At 38.3% G+C, this 19,924-nt stretch overlaps 1 protein-coding gene across 3 annotated transcripts in view; it reads left to right on the forward strand.

Annotated features, from left to right (window-relative positions):
• Positions 1–19,280, forward strand: part of esrra (estrogen-related receptor alpha) — a 25,400-nt gene extending 6,120 nt beyond the window's left edge. Inside the window, exons 3-9 of one of the 3 annotated variants that reach the window (XM_048165174.1) lie at positions 1,361–1,404; positions 6,304–6,693; positions 8,658–8,774; positions 8,910–9,023; positions 9,235–9,402; positions 12,109–12,378; positions 16,073–19,280. In XM_048165174.1, coding sequence (XP_048021131.1) covers positions 6,309–6,693; positions 8,658–8,774; positions 8,910–9,023; positions 9,235–9,402; positions 12,109–12,378; positions 16,073–16,326 — 1,308 coding nt within the window. In that variant the 5' untranslated portion in view covers positions 1,361–1,404; positions 6,304–6,308 and the 3' untranslated portion in view covers positions 16,327–19,280. Of the gene's footprint in view, positions 1–780; positions 1,405–6,303; positions 6,694–8,657; positions 8,775–8,909; positions 9,024–9,234; positions 9,403–12,108; positions 12,379–16,072 lie in introns of those variants that run through there. The other 2 variants (XM_048165176.1, XM_048165173.1) reach the window with 2 other exon arrangements.
• The last annotated feature ends 644 nt before the right edge of the window (positions 19,281–19,924 follow it).

Genomic DNA, 19,924 nt, shown 5'->3' on the forward strand with positions numbered 1-19,924 from the left:
TCCTCTAGCAACACCATAACATTTTGGAGACCAGAGTATTGATTCCCAGAATCTATATTTTATAAATATGGGCTTTGGAAATGGCTAACTGACTTGTGCTTTGGCTACAGTAGATAGTTCCAGTGAGAACAACAACCATGCATGTCATTTCTGCAGGCTGCATCTTACTCTGTGGGATAAACAGTCATTCTTATCATAGCTTTTGCTGGCTCTGAGACACTCACTTGGTATTTCTCCTGCTCTTTGTCTAGCAAAAAAATCCCTCATCACTAAATGAAAGCTTAAAATGAAGGCCTGATTATTTCAGGAGCCTTGTCACAAGTCCATTGTTTTTGAATTTCTGTGTTACTTTTGCTATATTTTCACACATAAAACAATGATTTGGTAATCTTCTTGTACCACTGTCCTCTTTTGTGCTAAGAAATCATTCTCCTGACAGTTATCTCCCACCCAAGTGCTTCCATTGTTGTGAAAGTATGAGAATGATTCAGTGGGATATATAACAATTTTAATTGTCAAGAAATGACTTCTCTTTAAATGTTTAGGTTCAACATACTTACCTGTTCATCAAACATTGCCTTAAACTTCCACCAGAAATTTTTATTTCGTAACTTTTAGGAGGGTGTACTCATTTTTGCTACACAACATTTCATCACCTTAATAAGAAAATCTTATTTTCCTGAATAATTTTGACATGCTTCTTTGGTAATTGATTAAGCAGACTTACTGGAACATTATATCTCTAAAGAACCCTAACATGTCTTCAAAGTAATTGAGTAATTGCTGACTTTCAGAGGGGGTGTACTTATATATGCTGTGCACTGTATGTCCTGTATATAGCAAATTTATTTTTAAGCACTTAAAAAATGGGGATACAGCTGGGTAGCAGTATGAATTGTAAAATGCATAGATCATATCAATGTATAATCCTAGATGTTTGACTTATTTTGCCCTTTTCTCTCTCTCATACATCAAACTTATTAACATAACTGCCTTGAGGTGAAGAAAAAAAAAAACAGTGACTCATTCTTTCCTCATAACTTTTACTAGCTTTATAATGGAATAATTTGTCAGCAATACTAAAGATTTTTTAATCAATCATTATTGCGTGATAATCTGAATAAACTTTGTAAAAATGCGCCTGTGTCTGTGTTTGGCTGTCTGTGAGCAACTCTCCTCCCTCCTGAGGGCAGCCTGACTCATGACACGTTTGTCAGAGGCAAAGTGAAGTTCAAAGATGCGCACTGCTAACTAAACTACGCTTATTCAGGCATGTTTAAGGGAACACACACTGATTTGTTTGTGTTTGAAAGCCGGTGAGTCAATGAACAGATATTTTTGGGCACATGTTTTCCGGTAGAGTCGATTGGAGGAGGTGGGACGTGTCTTGAACGAGTACGTTAGGTAAGTTAGCCAAAGCTAAGCTAGTTTGTCTGATTCTTATGAATGTGGAGCAGCACAGAGCAACAGACATTCTTAAACCTTACAGAGATGGAAATAATAATTCAAACGATCATAATCCGGATGTATTTACACTTTGTGAGCTTTGCAGACCTATAGGAAACGTTTGATTCGGTTGATAAAGCAGCACACTGAATATTGCTGTTTTTGCATTCAAAATTGGCTGTGAATTAAATGTTATTTTTGAGTCATCATTTAGTGCACCGGGCTGACTAGGTCCGAGCAGTTCTTGACTGAACAGCTCCGAAATCCGGATCACTGAACCGAGAACAGTCATGTCCGATTCGTGCAAAGAATCGAGTGATTTGATAATAAGTGAATTTGGTGTGAAGAATTGACTGATGAGTTGCTTTAAAACGTACTGGAAATATATTTAAGACTTTCTTGTAAAACATTATGGTTTTAATAGCATCAAAACGTGCATATACTCAGTCAAGAGGTAGAAATAATAGTAGCCTATCGAAACATTTAGGCTCCAGATGACTGTTTTCATGAGTTAAATCACGGCTGCAACAAACTGAACTGTGGCATATGAATTACGACAAGCTGTAAGCGTAATAAACAGTAATATGTGCATACATATGACTTTACTGCAGCGTTTTACAGCGTGAAATATGCCACGCCGTGATGATGACAGGGCCCACGTGATTACGTAATAACGCGATGACGCAAAAGAGCGCTAAATCGTTTTGAAGCGGTTCTTTGAAATGAACTGATCGAAAGAACCGACTCACGGAAATGTGTTGGACTTCCCATCACAAATATCTCACCTTTTAAAGTCCACTATGTCTATGTAAAGAGGCGAATCGGAAATCGCACATCGGAGAGGTTCGCGTGAACTTCTGCGGGAGAAACGCAAGTGCGTGATGACGATGGTTGACACCACATGATCCGTTTGCGCCTTTTTCCTTTGTAGTCTGAAATTTACATGTTTGAACAGGAACGTTTCTCCATATCCGGTTCGTTGAGTGTGATGAGGGATTTAGAGATCTCAGCTTGTCCTCACAATGAGCGATTGGATCATTTGCCTCCTGTGAACCGGCGCAGCGGCGCGTGTCCTCACTGTAGCCACGTGATTGGGTTCAGTGGAGTACTCAAAGCATTGCGAAAGACTCTTTGAACCAAAGAATGAGACCAAGTGGCATGTTACTGTCTTCACACATCTTCCATATTTATCATATAAATACCATTCTGTTGGAGAGTATACGTTAAAATCAGAGTTCAGGTTTATGTGAGTGTGGCAGAGGCAGCATTAACGTGTTTGGCAGAAACTACAGTGGACTTGGAGGCATTAGGGCACAGTTACATTCTGCACCCTTGCCAAAGTTGCAACATATCACACACAACCAGGTGAAAGGGGAATAGTGTAAGTGTGTGTGTGTGTGTGTGTGTGTGTGTGTGTGTGTGTGTGTGTGTGTGTGTGTGTGTGTGTATGATATCCGCTGAGGACAAATGAAGGTAGAAATTAAGTTTTTGGCTATAATCTGACTGGCATAGAGTGCATAATCATGATATGAGTTCATATATGTGCATTAATCTATATATATTTCAGAAAATGTGACTGGCAGCTCAATCAGAAAGTCCACAACTCCAGTATTGCTCCAGTAATCATGAGGAGCATGTATCATTGCTGGTTGTGTTCCCTACTTGGCAGTCGTTCTGCGTCTTGGGTAATTTTTTTTATGTGCTAATGTGATGGACCCTTCTTTTTTTTTCGCTAAATGGCAAAATCAGCAAATTTAAGAAATGGCATCATAGGTCAGTTTGTCCCCGAGGGGGGTTTATGAACTGTGGGTACCATGGAGCGGTTAAGAGTCTGTAGGGCATCTTTGTGGAGATATAATTAGACGATTGGTCGACTCTCCTGGATTATTGACCCTAATCTGGTGTGGACGGACGCCTAGGCACTGGGATTATGGACAGATTTGTGCAGAATTCTGTCATGTACATAATGCGTGTTCTGCTCACCAGGAGAACCCTTCTCATCTATTTGAACTGAAGTTGCCTGTAGATCTTGTGATCTTTGAATGGCTTTGCATAGCAATACTTTAATAATTTATTAATACTGAACCTATTCATTCATACTCGTTAATATGCTCTGAAACAACATACATAAACTTTTTTTCCAGCAGAATGAAATCTCAGCATAGTTCAAGATTATCGACATCTAAATGTATTGCATGCCTAGAGTTGCTGTTGTGTGAGAACAGGTTTGTGGGAAGCTTGATTAATTGTAGTGAATTGGTTCGTTTGGTTGTTTCAATGGAGAAAACAAAGAAAACGGTTCAGAGACTTTCCAACATAGCGCTGCTTGAGAGTTGACATATAGGTGCTTGTTCGTCTCTGCGCTCGAATGCTGTCTGCTTGCTCAGCATGCACCTGCGTGTTTACCAAATGAAAAGAAGAGCAAAGATTACTGAAAAATAAACACTAGTCCCTTCATCTGTTTGCCATTTATTGTATCTTTAAAAAAGACACCTTTTAAAGGGGACTTATGCAGCATTTACACAGTAAGGCCTAATGCATATATTCAATATTTAGACGCATTGGATAATTTTTTTTTTTTTTTTTTTTGTCCCGTCTGTTTACATTCACTTAAGACAAACTGAATGTGTTTGCATTAATAACCTGCCAAGATGCACTAGGCTGACAACAGCAGTGTCTTGGTTTGTTTAGTTAGTTTTTTGTAGTAGTCCGCACAGGTTTATCATTCTTTCTCCTTTTGAGGGGAGGTGGTTGTTCTCAGTAACAGTAATTAACTTTTCCATTAAGGTGATATTTGCCCACTTAAACTGATTTCCAGTGGCTTTTTTACCTTTTTGTAAGGCTTTGTTATTTGGTCATGTTTAGTCAAATTCTTAAGTGCAGTCAATAATTAGACACTATAGGGCTGTTACAATTACAATGAATGTTTTAAGTATAAAATTTTGAATATAGAAGTACAAAATGGTGTGAAATAAATTAAATGGCCATCATCAAACTGCAAAATTGAGCAAAAACGGATCATTTTGTCTAAAATCTAACTCACTTAATATTAATTTGAACTGTTGTATAAAATCATTAACACATTTGCACACGTTCCGATATTCAGGAAAAACAGCATTTGTTCTTCTTGCGTGATCTTGCTTAAAGGGTTAGTTCACCCAAAAATGTAAATTCTGTCATTTATCACTTACCCTCATGCCGTTCCACACCCGTAAGACCTTCGTTAATCTTCAGAACACAAATTAAGATATTTTAGTTGAAATCCGATGGCTCAGTGAGGCCTCCATAGGGAGCAATGACATTTCCTCTCTCAAGATCCATAAAGGTACTAAAAACATATTTAAATCGGTTCATGTGAGTACAGTGGTTCAATATTAATATTATAAAACGACAAGAATATTTTTGGAGCGCCAAAAAAACAAAATAACGACTTATTTAGTGATGGCCGATTTCAAAACAATGCTTCAGGAAGATTCGGAGTGAATCAGTGTGTTGAATCATGATTCAGATCGCGCGTCAAACTGCCAACGGCTGAAATCACGTGACTTTGGCACTCCGAACAGCAGATTCGATACACTGATTAATTTATGATCCGATGCTTCCTGAAGCATTATTTTGAAATCGGCCATCACTAAATAAGTCGTTATTTAGTTTTTTGGCGCTCCAAAAATATTCTCGTCGCTTTATAATATTAATATTGAACCACTGTACTCACATGAACCGATTTAAATATGTTTTTAGTTCCTTTATGGATCTTGAGAGAGGAAGTGTCATTGCTCCCTATGGAGGCCTCACGGAGCTATCGGATTTCAACTAAAATATCTTAATTTGTGTTCTGAAGATTAACGAAGGTCTTACGGGTGTGGAACGGCATGAGGGTAAGTAATAAATGACAGAATTTTCATTTTTGGGTGAACTAACCCTTTAACTATATCATATTTTATAAATATAAAGAATAAAATAAAAATCACATACAAGGGCATTTTCTCCTTATCTCAGTTTTATTCATTTCTGTGGCGTTTTTGACCTAAACCCCCATTATTTTTCAACTCTGGTTGTTCACTGACATTACATGCATGACTTCATTTTGAATCTGCTGATTAAAGGGTTGGTTGGAAATTCTGTCATTAATTACTTATGTCGTTCCACACCCATAAGACCTTCATTCATTTTCGGAACACAAATGAAATCCGAGAACTCTCTCTCTCTGACCCCTCCATAGACAGCTATTTAATTACCACTTTCAAGGTCCAGAAAGGTAGTAAAGACATTGTTAATATAGTCCATGTGACTACAGCGATTCAACCTGATGTTATGAAGCGACGAAGAATACTTTGTGTGCAAAAAACAAACAAAAATAATGACTTTATTTCAATAATTTCTTCTCTTCCCCATAATTCTCTTAAGCTGTTAATAAGGTAGTCACATGGACTATTTTAACAATGTCTTTACTACTTTTCTGGGCCTTGAAAGTGGTAATTAAATTGCTGTCTATGGAGGGGCCAGAAAGCTCTCGGATTTCATCGTAAATATATTCATGTGTGTTCCAAAGATAAAAGTAGGTCTTACAGGTTTGAAACGACATGAGGGTGAGTAATTAATGACAGAAAATTTCATTTTTTGTTGAACTAACCCTTTAACGTTGAGGATTCAGATGTAGTAATTCCCATGAATTAATTTTGATGTAGATCAGATGGTTGTATATCAGATATGTATCCGATTTAAAGCCACATTTAAAGGTGACCCAAATCAGATGTGAAAGCATTCAGTCTTGACCTTCAAGACGATGATGATGATGATGAAGTTAAAACTAAAAAGGTCCCTCTTCTCATCATTGTCTCACATTTTTCTTCACAGGTATCATGTCTTCCAGAGAGCGACGCTCCGACCTGTACATAAAGGCTGAACCCAGCAGTCCTGAGGGAGGAGGTGGTGGCAATGGGAGGACCAGCCCGGGAGGAGCGTCCTCGGACTCCTCTCAGAGTGCAGGGGGGGGTTCCAGAGGGGAAGGCGCTGGCCGCTACTCTCCGCCCCTTTACACGCCCGCTCTACGTTGCCATTTTAAGGAGGAGGGTGCGGATGGAGCCGAGGAGGGCTCTACCGGCAGCGGGGGAGGCCGCTGCAAGTATGCGCTGAGCACGCTTCCCAAAAGGCTGTGCCTGGTGTGTGGAGATGTGGCGTCTGGCTACCACTACGGAGTGGCTTCATGTGAAGCCTGTAAGGCTTTCTTCAAAAGAACCATACAGGGTGAGCATGTCATAATGTGTAACAGATTCACTTATCAGATAACTAGTAAGTAAACCAAACCCACTACTTGTCTGAATCAGTTGCTGCGTTTACATGGACCCTAAGTAATCGGACTAGTTGCACAATCGGAATAAAACAGTCACATGTAACCACGTCAATCTGAATGAATTGGCCAAATCCGATTAAAATTTCATTCGGATTATAAGGGGTGGTTTAAACTTTTTCTAATCCGATCGAGAAGATATGTAAACACTTGATTGGATTGAAAACCAAAACTTGGAAAATGGATGTGCTATGACATAGAGATGGTGATGCATGGAACGAGTTGTTGTAGTTGAATAAAGTGTCATAAATGTCCCACCAGTCTTTGTTTCGGACTTTCATCCACAGGTGCTTGTTTTAGCCATGGAAGGGGCGTTTTTACTGCTTGATAAATATAAGAAGCACGGTACAACGGTTCATGTGCTCGTCGTCTCCTAACAAGGACTTGACATTGATAAATATTAAGTCCACCCTTCAAAACAAAGAAAAGAAGCTATTTAGGAGAATGGACAGTATGCATAAACAGCAGGAAACACAGTGTGCACATGTCAAAAAATTAATCCTGATTTGAAGATTGTGACAACAACACGTACATCAACCTGATCACTTTATTTAGAGTTTATATAAACACTAAGTTTGGATTCATCAGTTGTAATGAATTCATTTTGTCTGAAACAAAACGTGTCTAGTTTCCTGCTCCCCTGAGAGCCACCGTTGTGTCAGCCTCTCGGAAAAACAAGTCATGTTTATCCAGAATTGAATGTGATAAGATTAAAAATTGTGTTCCTTGAAATAATACCAAGACAGCAAGTCTGTCTATTGGGATTCTGTTGTTTTCATTGGATGCACACAAAAATAAAAGTATAATCTGATTTGAAAACAAATTATCTTATCCAGCTTTTATGAGCCAGTTCCTTTTAATGAATCGCTCAAATCAGTCCTTCACTTAATTGATTCACTGAATCCAGTAACTGAACAGCAAGTCTTTACTTTCAGTCATGCTGTTTTCTCTGTGACCGTTTCTGAAACTTAAAGGATTAGTCCACTTTCAAATAAAATTTTCCTGATAATTTACTCACCTTCATGTCATCCAAGATGTTCATGTCTTTCTTTCTTCAGTCGAAAAGAAATAAAGTTTTTTTATGAAAACATTCCAGGATTATTCTCCTTATAGTGGACTTTAATGGCCTCCAGACTGCTGAAGGTCAAAATTACAGTTTCAGTGCAGCTTCAAAAAGGGCTTTAAACGGTACCAGACGAGGAATAAGGGTCTTATCTAGCGAAAGATCGGTCTGGCGCCGTGTTCATTCCGTAAGTTGAATAGTGAAGGCGTAGGACCTACAGCGTAAGCTTTTTGAAGAATACAGAAAGCGGAAGCACATGCACGGCAATCATTTGTTTATAAAGCATATACTGTTGTTTTTTTTTTTCAAAAATGACTGATCGTTTTGCTAGATAAGACCCTTATTCCTCGTCTGGGATCGCATAGAGCCCTTTGAAGCTGCACTGAAACTGTAATTTTGACCTTCAACCGTTTGGAGGCCATTGAAGTCCACTATAAGGAGAATAATCCTGGAATGTTTTAATCAAAAACCTTAATTTCTTTGCGACTGAAGAAAGAAAGACATGAGCATCTTGGATGACATGGGGGTGAGTAAATTATCAGGAATATAATTTATTTGAAAGTGAACTAATCCTTTAATATCATTACTGACTGGTTGTTCATATGACATGTAGTCAAAGATTTTTTGCTAATATTTAAATAAATTTAAAAACTATATTTTAAATAATAATAATAATAATAATAATAATTACAAAATATTTTTTTTATTAAGAGCAGGTGGCTTCTCGCTACAAACACATAATTGTGTAGGAAACGCAGCTTTGAACTCTTGTTTAAAGTCTTCATCTCCATCCAACAGGCAATATTGAGTACAGTTGCCCCGCCTCTAATGAATGTGAGATCACCAAGCGCCGCAGGAAGGCCTGTCAGGCGTGTCGCTTCACCAAGTGCCTCAAAGTAGGCATGCTCAAAGAAGGTGAGGTGGCACCTGGCCAGCACAACCGATCTTCTCTCTTACAATACCTAAGTACCTCACAGTGTACAGTGTGATCCACAGGCAGTGCCAATGCCCTAATCCTCTTTCTGTGTTTGGTGTGTGCGTTCGGTGTAGGAGTCCGCCTGGACCGAGTCAGAGGTGGACGGCAAAAGTACAAGAGACGCCCAGAGGTGGAGAATGCCACGTACCAGAGTGCACCAATACCTTTAAGGAAAGAGGGAGAGAAGGGTAATAAAATATAATTTGTTTATTTATTTAATTATTTTATATATTTTTAGTTTTATTTATTTTATATATATATAAAAAAAAATCATTTTATTGAAAACATAATTTCATTGCCCGCAATTACTGCTGTATGTTGTACTTTTGTGCATTTTATAAATAAACTTTGGCTTGACTTGATTATTCAGCTGAGTAATGTTTAGTTTGTTTCTTTCAGGCTCATCCAGCATCATTGTGTCTCATCTGCTGGTGGCGGAGCCAGAAAAGCTGTTTGCTATGCCAGACCCCCTGCAGCCTGATACGGCCCAGCGCACGCTCACCACTCTATGTGATCTGGCCGACCGGGAACTAGTTGTCATCATCGGCTGGGCCAAGCACATTCCTGGTAAGTGAGAGCAAGAAGAGGAACATTAAGACCATGTCAAGGAAGCTGTTCTGGTGTCGAGCTACAAGTTACTCACTCTCCTGTTACTTAAATTATGCTAAAGTAAAGCTCCCACATAGTCACAATCTTTGACGACATGATTCACTGTCTGATTCATATTGCACAAGAAACTGGAAAGTACTTTTTGGATCTGAAATGCTCTTATTTGATTGGCTGATTAAGGGTTTTATATGAGCCTGCCTGGAAACATCGTTTTTTTTAGGTTAATATAGGTTGAAAAAAGTTACTGGATTTCATTAGGAATCCCCTGCAAAAGTTTGCCAGTTTAGTGGCATTAAAACCTGAAATCTACGGAAAAGGATTAAGGCCAAGCAATAATAAAAAAATAAAACCATCTAGAGATTAAAGTTGTTAAATTTCGAGAAAAAAGTCGAGATAAAATGTTGAGAATAAAGTCATTAAATTTCGAGAAAAAAAAAGTCGAAATAAAATGTTGAGAATGTTGAGATATTCATTAAATTACGAGAAAAAAAAAATGAGAACAAATTCGTAATTTACCGACTTTTTTCTCATAATTTAACGACTTTTTCTCATAATTTAATTTATTTTTTTATTATTGCTTGGCCCTAATCCTCTTCCGTAGAAATCGGTCACTTGTTCACACATTCACTATTTTCTACATGGTGAATGGCATATAGTGCACTATATAGGGGATAGGGAACGATTCAGACAGTGTAAATATGCTTTCCATTGGGGTGAATGAAGTCTGGTTTCACGTTAGTGTCACGCGAGCCACTCACATGCACACGGTCTGCTCCGGTCCAGAGACATGAAAGCACAGGGCGGATTATATGCGTGAGTCGGCACAGACCATAAAATATATTAGACCCATTTTAATTCTACACAAAATGCTGTTTTTTAAAGTGATATGGCGGAGATTAGAAGGAAACTGTATATTGTATATTCTGCTGTTATTCTGGTGCTAGTTTAATTAGTCTATTTCCTGCTATTTTTTCATGGCGGTCTGGTCTATTATTATGGCTTAATCTATTTCAGATAAATGGCATGTAAAACATAAAGACAGTGGTTTTTGCTTTACATTGGTCAGACAGTGGCGATTGTGGCAACTGAACATTTGCAATCTGGAACAGATCTTATGATTGGCTCATTTTCCCCCCACTAGAATTTAGTATAATAGTACTAATTTTAGTAGCAAAGGTCCCCTGCAATCTGTGCTAAGAGTAGCAGATATTCTTTTGAATATCCTCTTTTCCTCTGTGGTTAAAAGTACTTGTTTACTCATGCAAATTCTTGATCTTGTGATCTATACTGATGCTTTTTACTGGGAAAAGTGTTACTTGCTAGCCAAATACCACTTATATACTTTGTGTTTGGAAGGAGAGCTGATCAGATGCCAATAGATCTTATTTAGAGCAGCACCATGACAGGTATGAAAGCAAGGCTGTGAGGCATAGACTTGTGTTTTCCGCTGGAAAAAGCTGTAGAAAGCTCCTAGATCACTTATAATTTTCCACAGCTCATAATGTCTGGGTTTTTTTGTCTACTGAAATTTCTTGGAAAGATATTTTTGCAGTGTTTCATCAGCAGAACAATCCAAAAAATAACAGTACAACCCACTGAGAAGATGTTTGTCTACCCCTCACAACCTCGCTTTCATTCTTGTTAAAAATCAAAGATGGCGCTGCACAATTAAGGTCTATGTGCTGATAACAGGCTAACATTTCAGAAGGCTATGACAATGCCAGCTAGAAAACAGTTAGCAGCTTGTTAATCAATGATATTTGATGGTTCTCACATTTCTGCACTGCTGGAAAGTGCTGATCAATCACACCTGCCTGCAAAGAACAGGTGCCTAAAGAAAGATTATAATTGAAGGGAACTGGAGCAGGCGAGTCAGAGCTACAGTCAGAGTGTGGAAGACTTTTCTCCTAATTGCTGTCCGAGTTCAGTCTTGGAAGGAGCGATTTTGTCAGTCTCTGGCTATTTTCAAGACCTCTAATTTTAGAGCACTATTGTGAGTGTCCACTGTGTCTCTGTACTCATCATCAACAACTCTCATCCTGCTCTCAGTCTCAACACATCTCTTACTGTGAGTGTCCACTAGATCTGAGATGAGCAGGACTTTCTTAGTCTCTGTAGGAGGCTTGCGCAGGGCATTGTGGGATTGACAGTGCTGACAGTGTCAAAAAGATGAGAAATGTTCAACTTTATGTAAATGAGTGGCAAAAAATGCCAATTTCTTTGAGGTAAAGGTGGTGACATCTGTCATATGCTTTTCAAAATTTACCAACAGTGCTGGAATTTCACATCATTACTATATTGAATTAATATTTCAAATGCAGTTTCTCTTTCATATTTCACATATATGCAGAATCTCAACACCACTTTCATACCAAAGGAAAATAAGTTTAATATAAAAAAATACGTCAATAGTATTTAAAACGTATAACAATACTAATGTCAATTAAGCAAATATTACTTACGTTTTTCCAAAATAATTATTCAGTAAACAGTTGTGATTTTTCTTTTTCATGTCATTTTAAAAGAAGTTTGATTAATATTACTGACATCATAGACTGTGGCAGGTCTTTTTGACCAACCTTTTGCATTGATTTAAAACAAACCATCTGTGTTTGTCCATTTTAAGCATGTTGTTTTTTTGTTTTTTTTCCCTCCCTCATTCAGGCTTCCTCTCTCTGTCACTGGCTGACCAGATGTCCGTGCTGCAGTCGGTGTGGCTGGAGGTGTTGGTGTTGGGGGTGGCATACCGTTCTCTCGGCTGTGAGGACGAGGTGGTGTTTGCTGAAGACTTCGTGCTGGATGAGGAGATGTCTCGTGTGGCCGGTCTGACCGAACTCAATGCCGCCATCAGCCAGCTCGCACGCCGTTTCAGGGCCCTGCAGCTGGACCGCGAGGAGTTCGTCATGCTCAAGGCCATCGCGCTCACCAACTCAGGTGCGCTTCCTGTCAAGATTTTCCTATTAATGAGTCATCCATTCCGCTTCTATTTTTGTTCCCTGACCGACTGGTTACCCTCTGATCAAAACCCGCGTGACCTGACTGAGTCACCCGGTAATTAAGACCAGACTGTATTCTGTTTTGCGTCGTAAACGTGCCTGTCTTGTCACTGTCTGATTGTACGAATTCTTCCCCCACTTGGAAGAACCCATGAAACTTTTGATTACTGTAAATAATAAATTCAACCCCCGTATCTGCTTCACCCACAGTATCTGTATTTGTTATGCAAATACTGGGAGTCACATGCTTTGAATCTTGAACACACCCAAAACCTCTTCCTTACGCCTCACATATCTGTGTGTACATGCTAAATATTAACCCCCACCAACAGACTTATCCATGGGTCAGTGACCTTTAGCACATGTGCCAACAGTTAATAATTAGCACAAGATTCATATTATATGTATCAGATTTATTTAATTGTTCCATACCTGCGTTCGTAACCGCTTCTTGCAGTAAAGCTGGACTTGGGGCATGCAATTTCTTCAAACGTGGATGTGATGTCAAGGGATTTATATTAATAAATAATAATAATAATAAAAAATAAATTTTAAAATATAAAACCATATGCTTATGCTTACATAAGCGTTCAAAAAGAAATTCGTACTTTTATTCAGAAAGAATGCAGTAAATAGGTTGTTTGCACATGACGTCACAGCAGCAGCGCGAATAAGTCTGGAGGGCAGGGAGTGATTTTTCTATATAGGAATCCTATCAAAAACTCAAAATTCGTATGTTTTGCGTCGTTTATGGTTGCTCAAATCGATAAAATCGAGAACCCAGAAGGTTTTTATATTGTTTACATAACTTATACAGTTTTTTATAACTTATATCATTTTTTACCTTTAAAAGTTGTCGCCTTTAATAACATTTTGCGTCTGCTGATACTGAAATGAATATGGATACCTGCTTACCTTATTTGTTTTTGACTTGGTTAAATATCCACATTCTTCATGGTATCGTTTGCAGGGAAGAGAAGCTATTTTATCCCATTGAATGATAATTTGGTGTTTTCACTTCAGTTTTGTAGTATTCCGTTCACAGTGTTGATCTGGTTACCATGAGAACAGTGTCACGCGCTGCTGCTTCAGCCATCATATGGCAGAAAATGTCCAAATAAATAAATGTTTAACAAGCTGACAGAAGTCGATTCAACAACAAAGACAACACTTTCAAAAACACTCAGCTATGTGATTATTTTATTGGGTGATATGCAGTGGGTTAAATCAGTGACATTATTAGATTTGATACGGCGTCTTCCCCTCACCTCCTCAACCAGCTTCCCTTAGTGTGTTTTTACACATATAAAAGGCAACAATTGTATTACACGTCCAGTTTTTTCCCTGAACGATGACGTGAGCTCCTGTTGCGATTCTCGATTCAGCATAAATGACCTACAATGGCGACATTTTTCACAATCGCGACAGAAAATCAAAATACTGCCCTAACTTCACTAGTAGAAAGGCAGCGCGATGTAAACAAACCCAGACTAGAACTGAACGCGGCGTGACGGCAGCTTCACGATCCTCTATATCTACCTCCTCGATGGCAGGAAAGTCTTTCAATTCAGTGGAAAAGTTGCTCATCTTCATAACATAAAGATCACGTCCAACATATGTTGTGATTTTCTGTTTATACCTTTCTAAACCAGCACAGAAAGGACTTTTCTCCATCTCTTCCATTCTAATTTAAACTGCTTGCCCTCCATCGGTATTTCGCGCGTCACCAGAACCACGTGATTGCAAACAACCTATTGAGATATAGTTCTTTGAATTCAGCCATGAGGTAAATCTGTAATGTTTAGGTCCTCTAGTGGTCAAATGTCTCCGCGACTAGCCAATATCTTTTGGGTTTACATCTACGTAATGTTATGCAAATTTTGGGATAATCCATGAAGTAGCTGGATGAAAAAGCTAAGATACAAAAAAATGTCCTAAATGCACATCAAAAATGTAAACACTCACTTGATGTTTTATTTCAGTTAGAAGGTCTTCACATAAACTATGGAAATGGATGGAAATGCATTAATTCACCCTGAGAAGAAAAGAAAATATTGTTTTGGTCATTTAGATATGCCAAAATGACCACTAATATAACTTCATGGAATGGTCTGACACATCACTCAAGATAAAGCATCTGCGACCAAATTTCAGTTTCCAGTTTTCAATAAAAGTGGTTTCAATAGTAGTTACTTGGGGTGTAATGCTACACAAAAGTCACAATTTGGTACCTCGGTTTTGGGGTCACGGTTCGGTATGATTTTTCTTATTAATAGTTAGTAAGGTAGTTGTTAAGTTTAGGTATGGGGAATGATTAAGAGATGTAGAATAACGTCATGCAGAATATTAATATCTGCTTTATACTTACTAATAATCAACAGACAATATCCTAGTAATATGCATGCTAATAAGTAACTAGTTAATAGAGAGAATTGAACCCTAAACTAGTGTAATTCACAATGCTAGGTATCTTTTGGATTTTATTTTGAACAGACAGTAGTGCAAATCACAGTTTGTTCCAACAAGCAACATTTAGTCCTCTAGTCAGTACAGTACAGGCTCCTTTTTGTGTATTAAGCACTAAGCAGTAAATAGAATTCACTCTTGCCTAGGTCATATTTTTTTGCCGGGCTGATAAAAAACAAATGGTACTTGGTAACAATCGGCTACAAAACTGAAAAGCATCTTGTGCTATAAGAGTACAAAATAAACAGAATAATGAGAAATAAATCTTGTACATTAGGAGTGTTACTATTTGCTCCACTTGAACTATATTTAAACATTCAAAGCAGTCAGCCACAGGCATAAAGTTGTAGTGTGTAAATTTGAGCAGCATCTAGGGGTGAGGTTGCGAATTGCAATATAGAGAAGCAACGTGGCCAACACGGGACAAATGTAGTCATCTGAGTAGCTAGTCAATCGAACGTGCTCTGTGGAGCAGTTTGTCCTTTTAGGGCTGCTGTAGAAACATGCCAATGGAAGATGGTGACTTAACATGTAAGGGGACCCGCGGTGTATCTAGACAGAAATGGCTCATTCTAAGGTAATAAAAACATAACGGTTCAACATGTAAAGTCTTTATACACCACTGAAAACATAGTTATGCATATTATATTGCATATCTGTCTATAGATCGTCCTAAAATTTACACATTGAACCCACCTATACTTAATTTTTCACACGCAGTTGAGTACGCAAGACTTTCAATCTTCCTTTGTCCATGAGCACAGAAAGACACATTCGACACATGCGCACTACCTAGTGGACTTTGTTTTTAAGTGTTCAAGTCATTTGCGTACGCGCTGTACTTTTGCTCTTTTTCCTGTTGTGGCGGTTATCAAACAGCGTTGCATTACTGTGTGCGCCCCCTTCTGGATCGGAGTGTGGATCGCCCGTGGCTGACTGTATTTGTCGCCTAACTGCATGACGAATACATGTACCGTCCTTTATACCCATAGTAGTTACTATTTTTATTTTGTACTAGTTTCTAGGGAAGTGACTATTTTGTTCTCGTAAAGAAATGTTTGTTTTATTTGCAAATTTTTGCAAAGTGGCACAATTGCTAGAATGACATAATAGATTTATTTAGATATGAGCCCTAAACACTCGTCCTCTTCTTCCCCTCTCTTTAGATTCGGTGTACATTGAGGACATGGAGGCTGTGCAGAAGTTACGGGACCTGCTGCATCAGGCTCTGCTGGAGCTAGAAATCCAGCGACGCCCCGAAGACCCCCAGCGTGCCGGACGACTCCTCCTCACCCTGCCCCTCCTCAGGCAGACCGCCGGCCGGGCTCTCACCACCTTCTACAGCATCAAGACCCGTGGCGGAGTGCCTATGCACAAACTCTTTCTGGAGATGCTGGAGGCCATGATGGACTCACCCTAGAGAATAGATGACAGATGGATGAAGGATGAAGAAAAGGGCAAAAAAACTTGCCCAAAGTCTTTTTGTGTGTGCAAGGGCTACAAAAGCCAAAAGAAAACACTTTTTTGGGTTGAATATGAAGAAGACGCTTTGTAGCTGTCCGCCAGTACTGGTCTTTCACATCCAATCCTCCTCCTTCATTTGATTTCACTGGGTACCATGTCAACATAGGCTTGGGTCAGTTCACACACACTTCATATTTCTAAATGTCAGTGTTAGGTGAACCACAGACAAACGTGTAATTCATTCTGTCACTTCACGGCCATCCTGATAAGTGTTTCTAGGAGCTAACCATTACTGTAAACTCAGAGAAATTTACGTGCCAAGGGCGCCTACTGAGACTGCAGCAATATGAACTCTTACTTGAATCATACGATTCAGTGATATCTCCTCCTTTACTGATAGTAGGCAACCGAAACAGTCACTATCGCTACAATTATAATCGAGTAAGCTTTCTTTTTCTCCTTAAACTGGTGCATAAAAGGCACTTGTGTAAAGTTAATGTCTTTTACAATGCACTCGCCATACTACAAGTGCTATCTATCTTCGTCCCGCTAGCTTTTTGTGGAATATGCAAAACATAAGTGAAGACTTACTGGAGGAGAGACAAACCTTAGTTTACTGGTGTACACTGGTACTGCAAATATACTGCAACATCATATTACGGTAAGCAATATGAAAGATTTCATAACCCATTTGATGTCAGACATTTTTTAAAAAAAACGAGACGCTGCCCTGCCACGTCCTGCTTTGAAATTAAATTTACTATTGGAGTAGTTGCATAACAAAGACTTTTTTTTTTTTTTTTTTATTATTATTATTGTAGAAAATTTCCAAGAAAACCAGGCCGTCCTATGTATAAAAGCTATTTGTTTTAAAAGATTAACATTATCGTTTTGGGATATGGATTGTGTGAACATGAGACTGTGGGTACTATAAATGCTGAACTGAACCAACAGTGCGTCTAAATCAGGGTAAACGGGGAGTTTTTTCCTCCTGTAGGCCACTACTGTAGTTTTTTTTTTTTTTTTTTTTTTTGCTGTGATCATTTGTTTGGACGCCATGGGACCTTCCGGTGACGTCCTCGATTCTTCAGATGACACTGGCCTGCTTGTGACCGATTGAGCCATTTGGAGTCAGTCGTTTGGAGACATTTTTCATTCATTCAGAGGAAAGCTCATATTCCTTATTGTTATCCTCCATTTATACGTGGACGCAGCCGGACAGTCTCCGTCTGAGGTTGTTCCGTGAAACTGAAAGCCTCTGTGGTGCAGAGCAACATTAAATGCAAATTGGAAAGCCTCACGAAATGGGCTCAACCAGAGCCGTCGCTTCGTGACTCTTCGTTGGGATCTTTTAAGATGTGTTTGCGTAGTCTCCTCATAGTTGTTTGTTTGCAGACGCTCGTCTGGTATTATATGCAATCATACTCCGTTCAGAGCTACCTTTTATTTATTCTACACATGAAAACAGGAGGAAGAAAAGCCAGTTGCCATTTTGGCCGATGTAAGTACTAAAATTGAAAACCACTGATGTACAGAGTCAGACCTCGAAGGTGACGCCACATTTTTAGGGTGATTTTCACTGTATGTTGTTTGCAGCAATGATTGTATGAGCGCTCTGAAAGTGGTTCACTGCAAATACACATCATATACGCAGATGGAAAGAATCTTCCATGGTTGATATTTATAATATTTTCAGCTCAAGACTAGTTTCAATCTGGGTTTTAGTCCTAAATACTGAGGAGACGTATTGTGATTCAGGCCTTTTGGATGATCATTCTGTGCTCATGGCATGATTTTAGTTTTTGGTTTTCCATATACACTATGAAGCTTGGCCTCAGGTTTGGTATTGAAATAAATCAATTCATTTGGGAGAATGTTATAAAATGTCTTTGTATTGAATTGTTTTTTTAGATTACTCTTTTTGTGGTTGAAGTACTAACTTTAAGACATATGAAAGCCAGTGGACATTATATTCCTGTGTCTTTTTTTTTTTCTTTGACAATATTGCAGATTTCAGGCACTAATATGTGTTGATCACTGCAAAACTTCCTCTTTCTCTCAGATTTTTCTTCTAAATACCGCCAGTTTGGCCTGTTAAGGGAATTTTGGGATATTTCGATAAACTTGGTTTAATTTTTTTTTTATTCAATCTGTATCCGTTTATCGAAGCTAAAATAGGAGTTTTTTTTCTTTTCTTTTATACACAGGAGTTAATGTCTCTCCTAAGTGGTTATTGGGATGTCATGATTTGTGTACATAACCATGAATGAGTGGGTCCATTCAAAGACAGCTGTAAAATATGTCAATGTTTGTGTCAATAATAACTCTAATATAATGATGATATTACAGTAGTGTTTTCATAATGGTAAGCATTATATAAAGCCATTTTGTCTGTCAGACTTAGAACATAACATATGATTGAGAGATAAATTAAATTCATGGCTAGGTGTTTTTGTGTGTCTGTGTATATTTATGTAAATGAGCAATACCAGAATTTACCAAAATGTTTGTTTTCACATTTTACTGTATATTCATATACTGTAAATCAAACCTCAACAGTAACACTAGTGATAACGGTCGATAGTAATAAGTACAGTAAAGAGCAAATCAATATTTGTATTCCAAAATATTGTATTTAAAAGATTAAAATCTATTTTTTACTCAATTTGCGGATGTTTATTAATATTATTGTTCTGGTATTTGTGTGGGTTGAAGTCAAATGATTGTAAATGTCTGTGCTTTTTTGTTTCCTTTTTGTAAACCTCAGTGGTTCAGCAGTAGTAACTTTGTTCATATTGAATCACTGTGAAGAGAAAGCAAACACTAAAACAACAGGAAAATAGAGGTATTTTAAAATATTGTCAGTGTCAATGTGTTTTGTAATAAATTAACACGCGTCATCACTTGTCATTGGATTTCTATGTCGTTTTGTCATTATCCTGTCTGTTCTTTCATGAGCTCGAAAACAATTAGTAAATTTTTAGATTTAAGGCTTATTTAATCAATGTAAAGTCTTTAGTCCATTCCATTGTTTACATGTATTCAAATCTGTTAGTGGTGCTAGTCTTTCATCGAGGGCTCCCGTTGCTTCCAGTCAAAAAAAATCTCGTTTCGTACCATTACACCGATAAATTATGGAGTGAACACTTATCTTTAAATGAGACAGACGGTCATCACGTGCACACGCATCGTACCACCTGCACAAATGTGTGCTGCTTCATACTGCCCCCATGCGGTTATGTGCTGTATAACCTCATATTCGTGCACGCGACCAGCGGGGAAACAGCGCCATCGTGAGGCCATTTCGGATTAGTGTGAAAAGACCTAGTAGGGTTGTTTGTAGTTGGGCTGCTGGGAGCTGTATATATACCGGCAGTTAAGATCCTGTACAAAATAAACCATGTCTACTCGTAGACTGTTATTGAACAATATTTCAGATTCATTTCAAAGATTTAACTTTCATTTTCGAAGATTTAACATTAGCTACTACATATTTAGCTTTAGTGCACATGAGGCAGCGCCTCTGTATTTGACTGATTCTACGTGAGAAAGCA

The sequence above is a fragment of the Megalobrama amblycephala genome, linkage group LG18 (genome assembly GCF_018812025.1).
Source record: "Megalobrama amblycephala isolate DHTTF-2021 linkage group LG18, ASM1881202v1, whole genome shotgun sequence".
In the NCBI taxonomy this organism is placed as follows: domain Eukaryota; kingdom Metazoa; phylum Chordata; class Actinopteri; order Cypriniformes; family Xenocyprididae; genus Megalobrama; species Megalobrama amblycephala.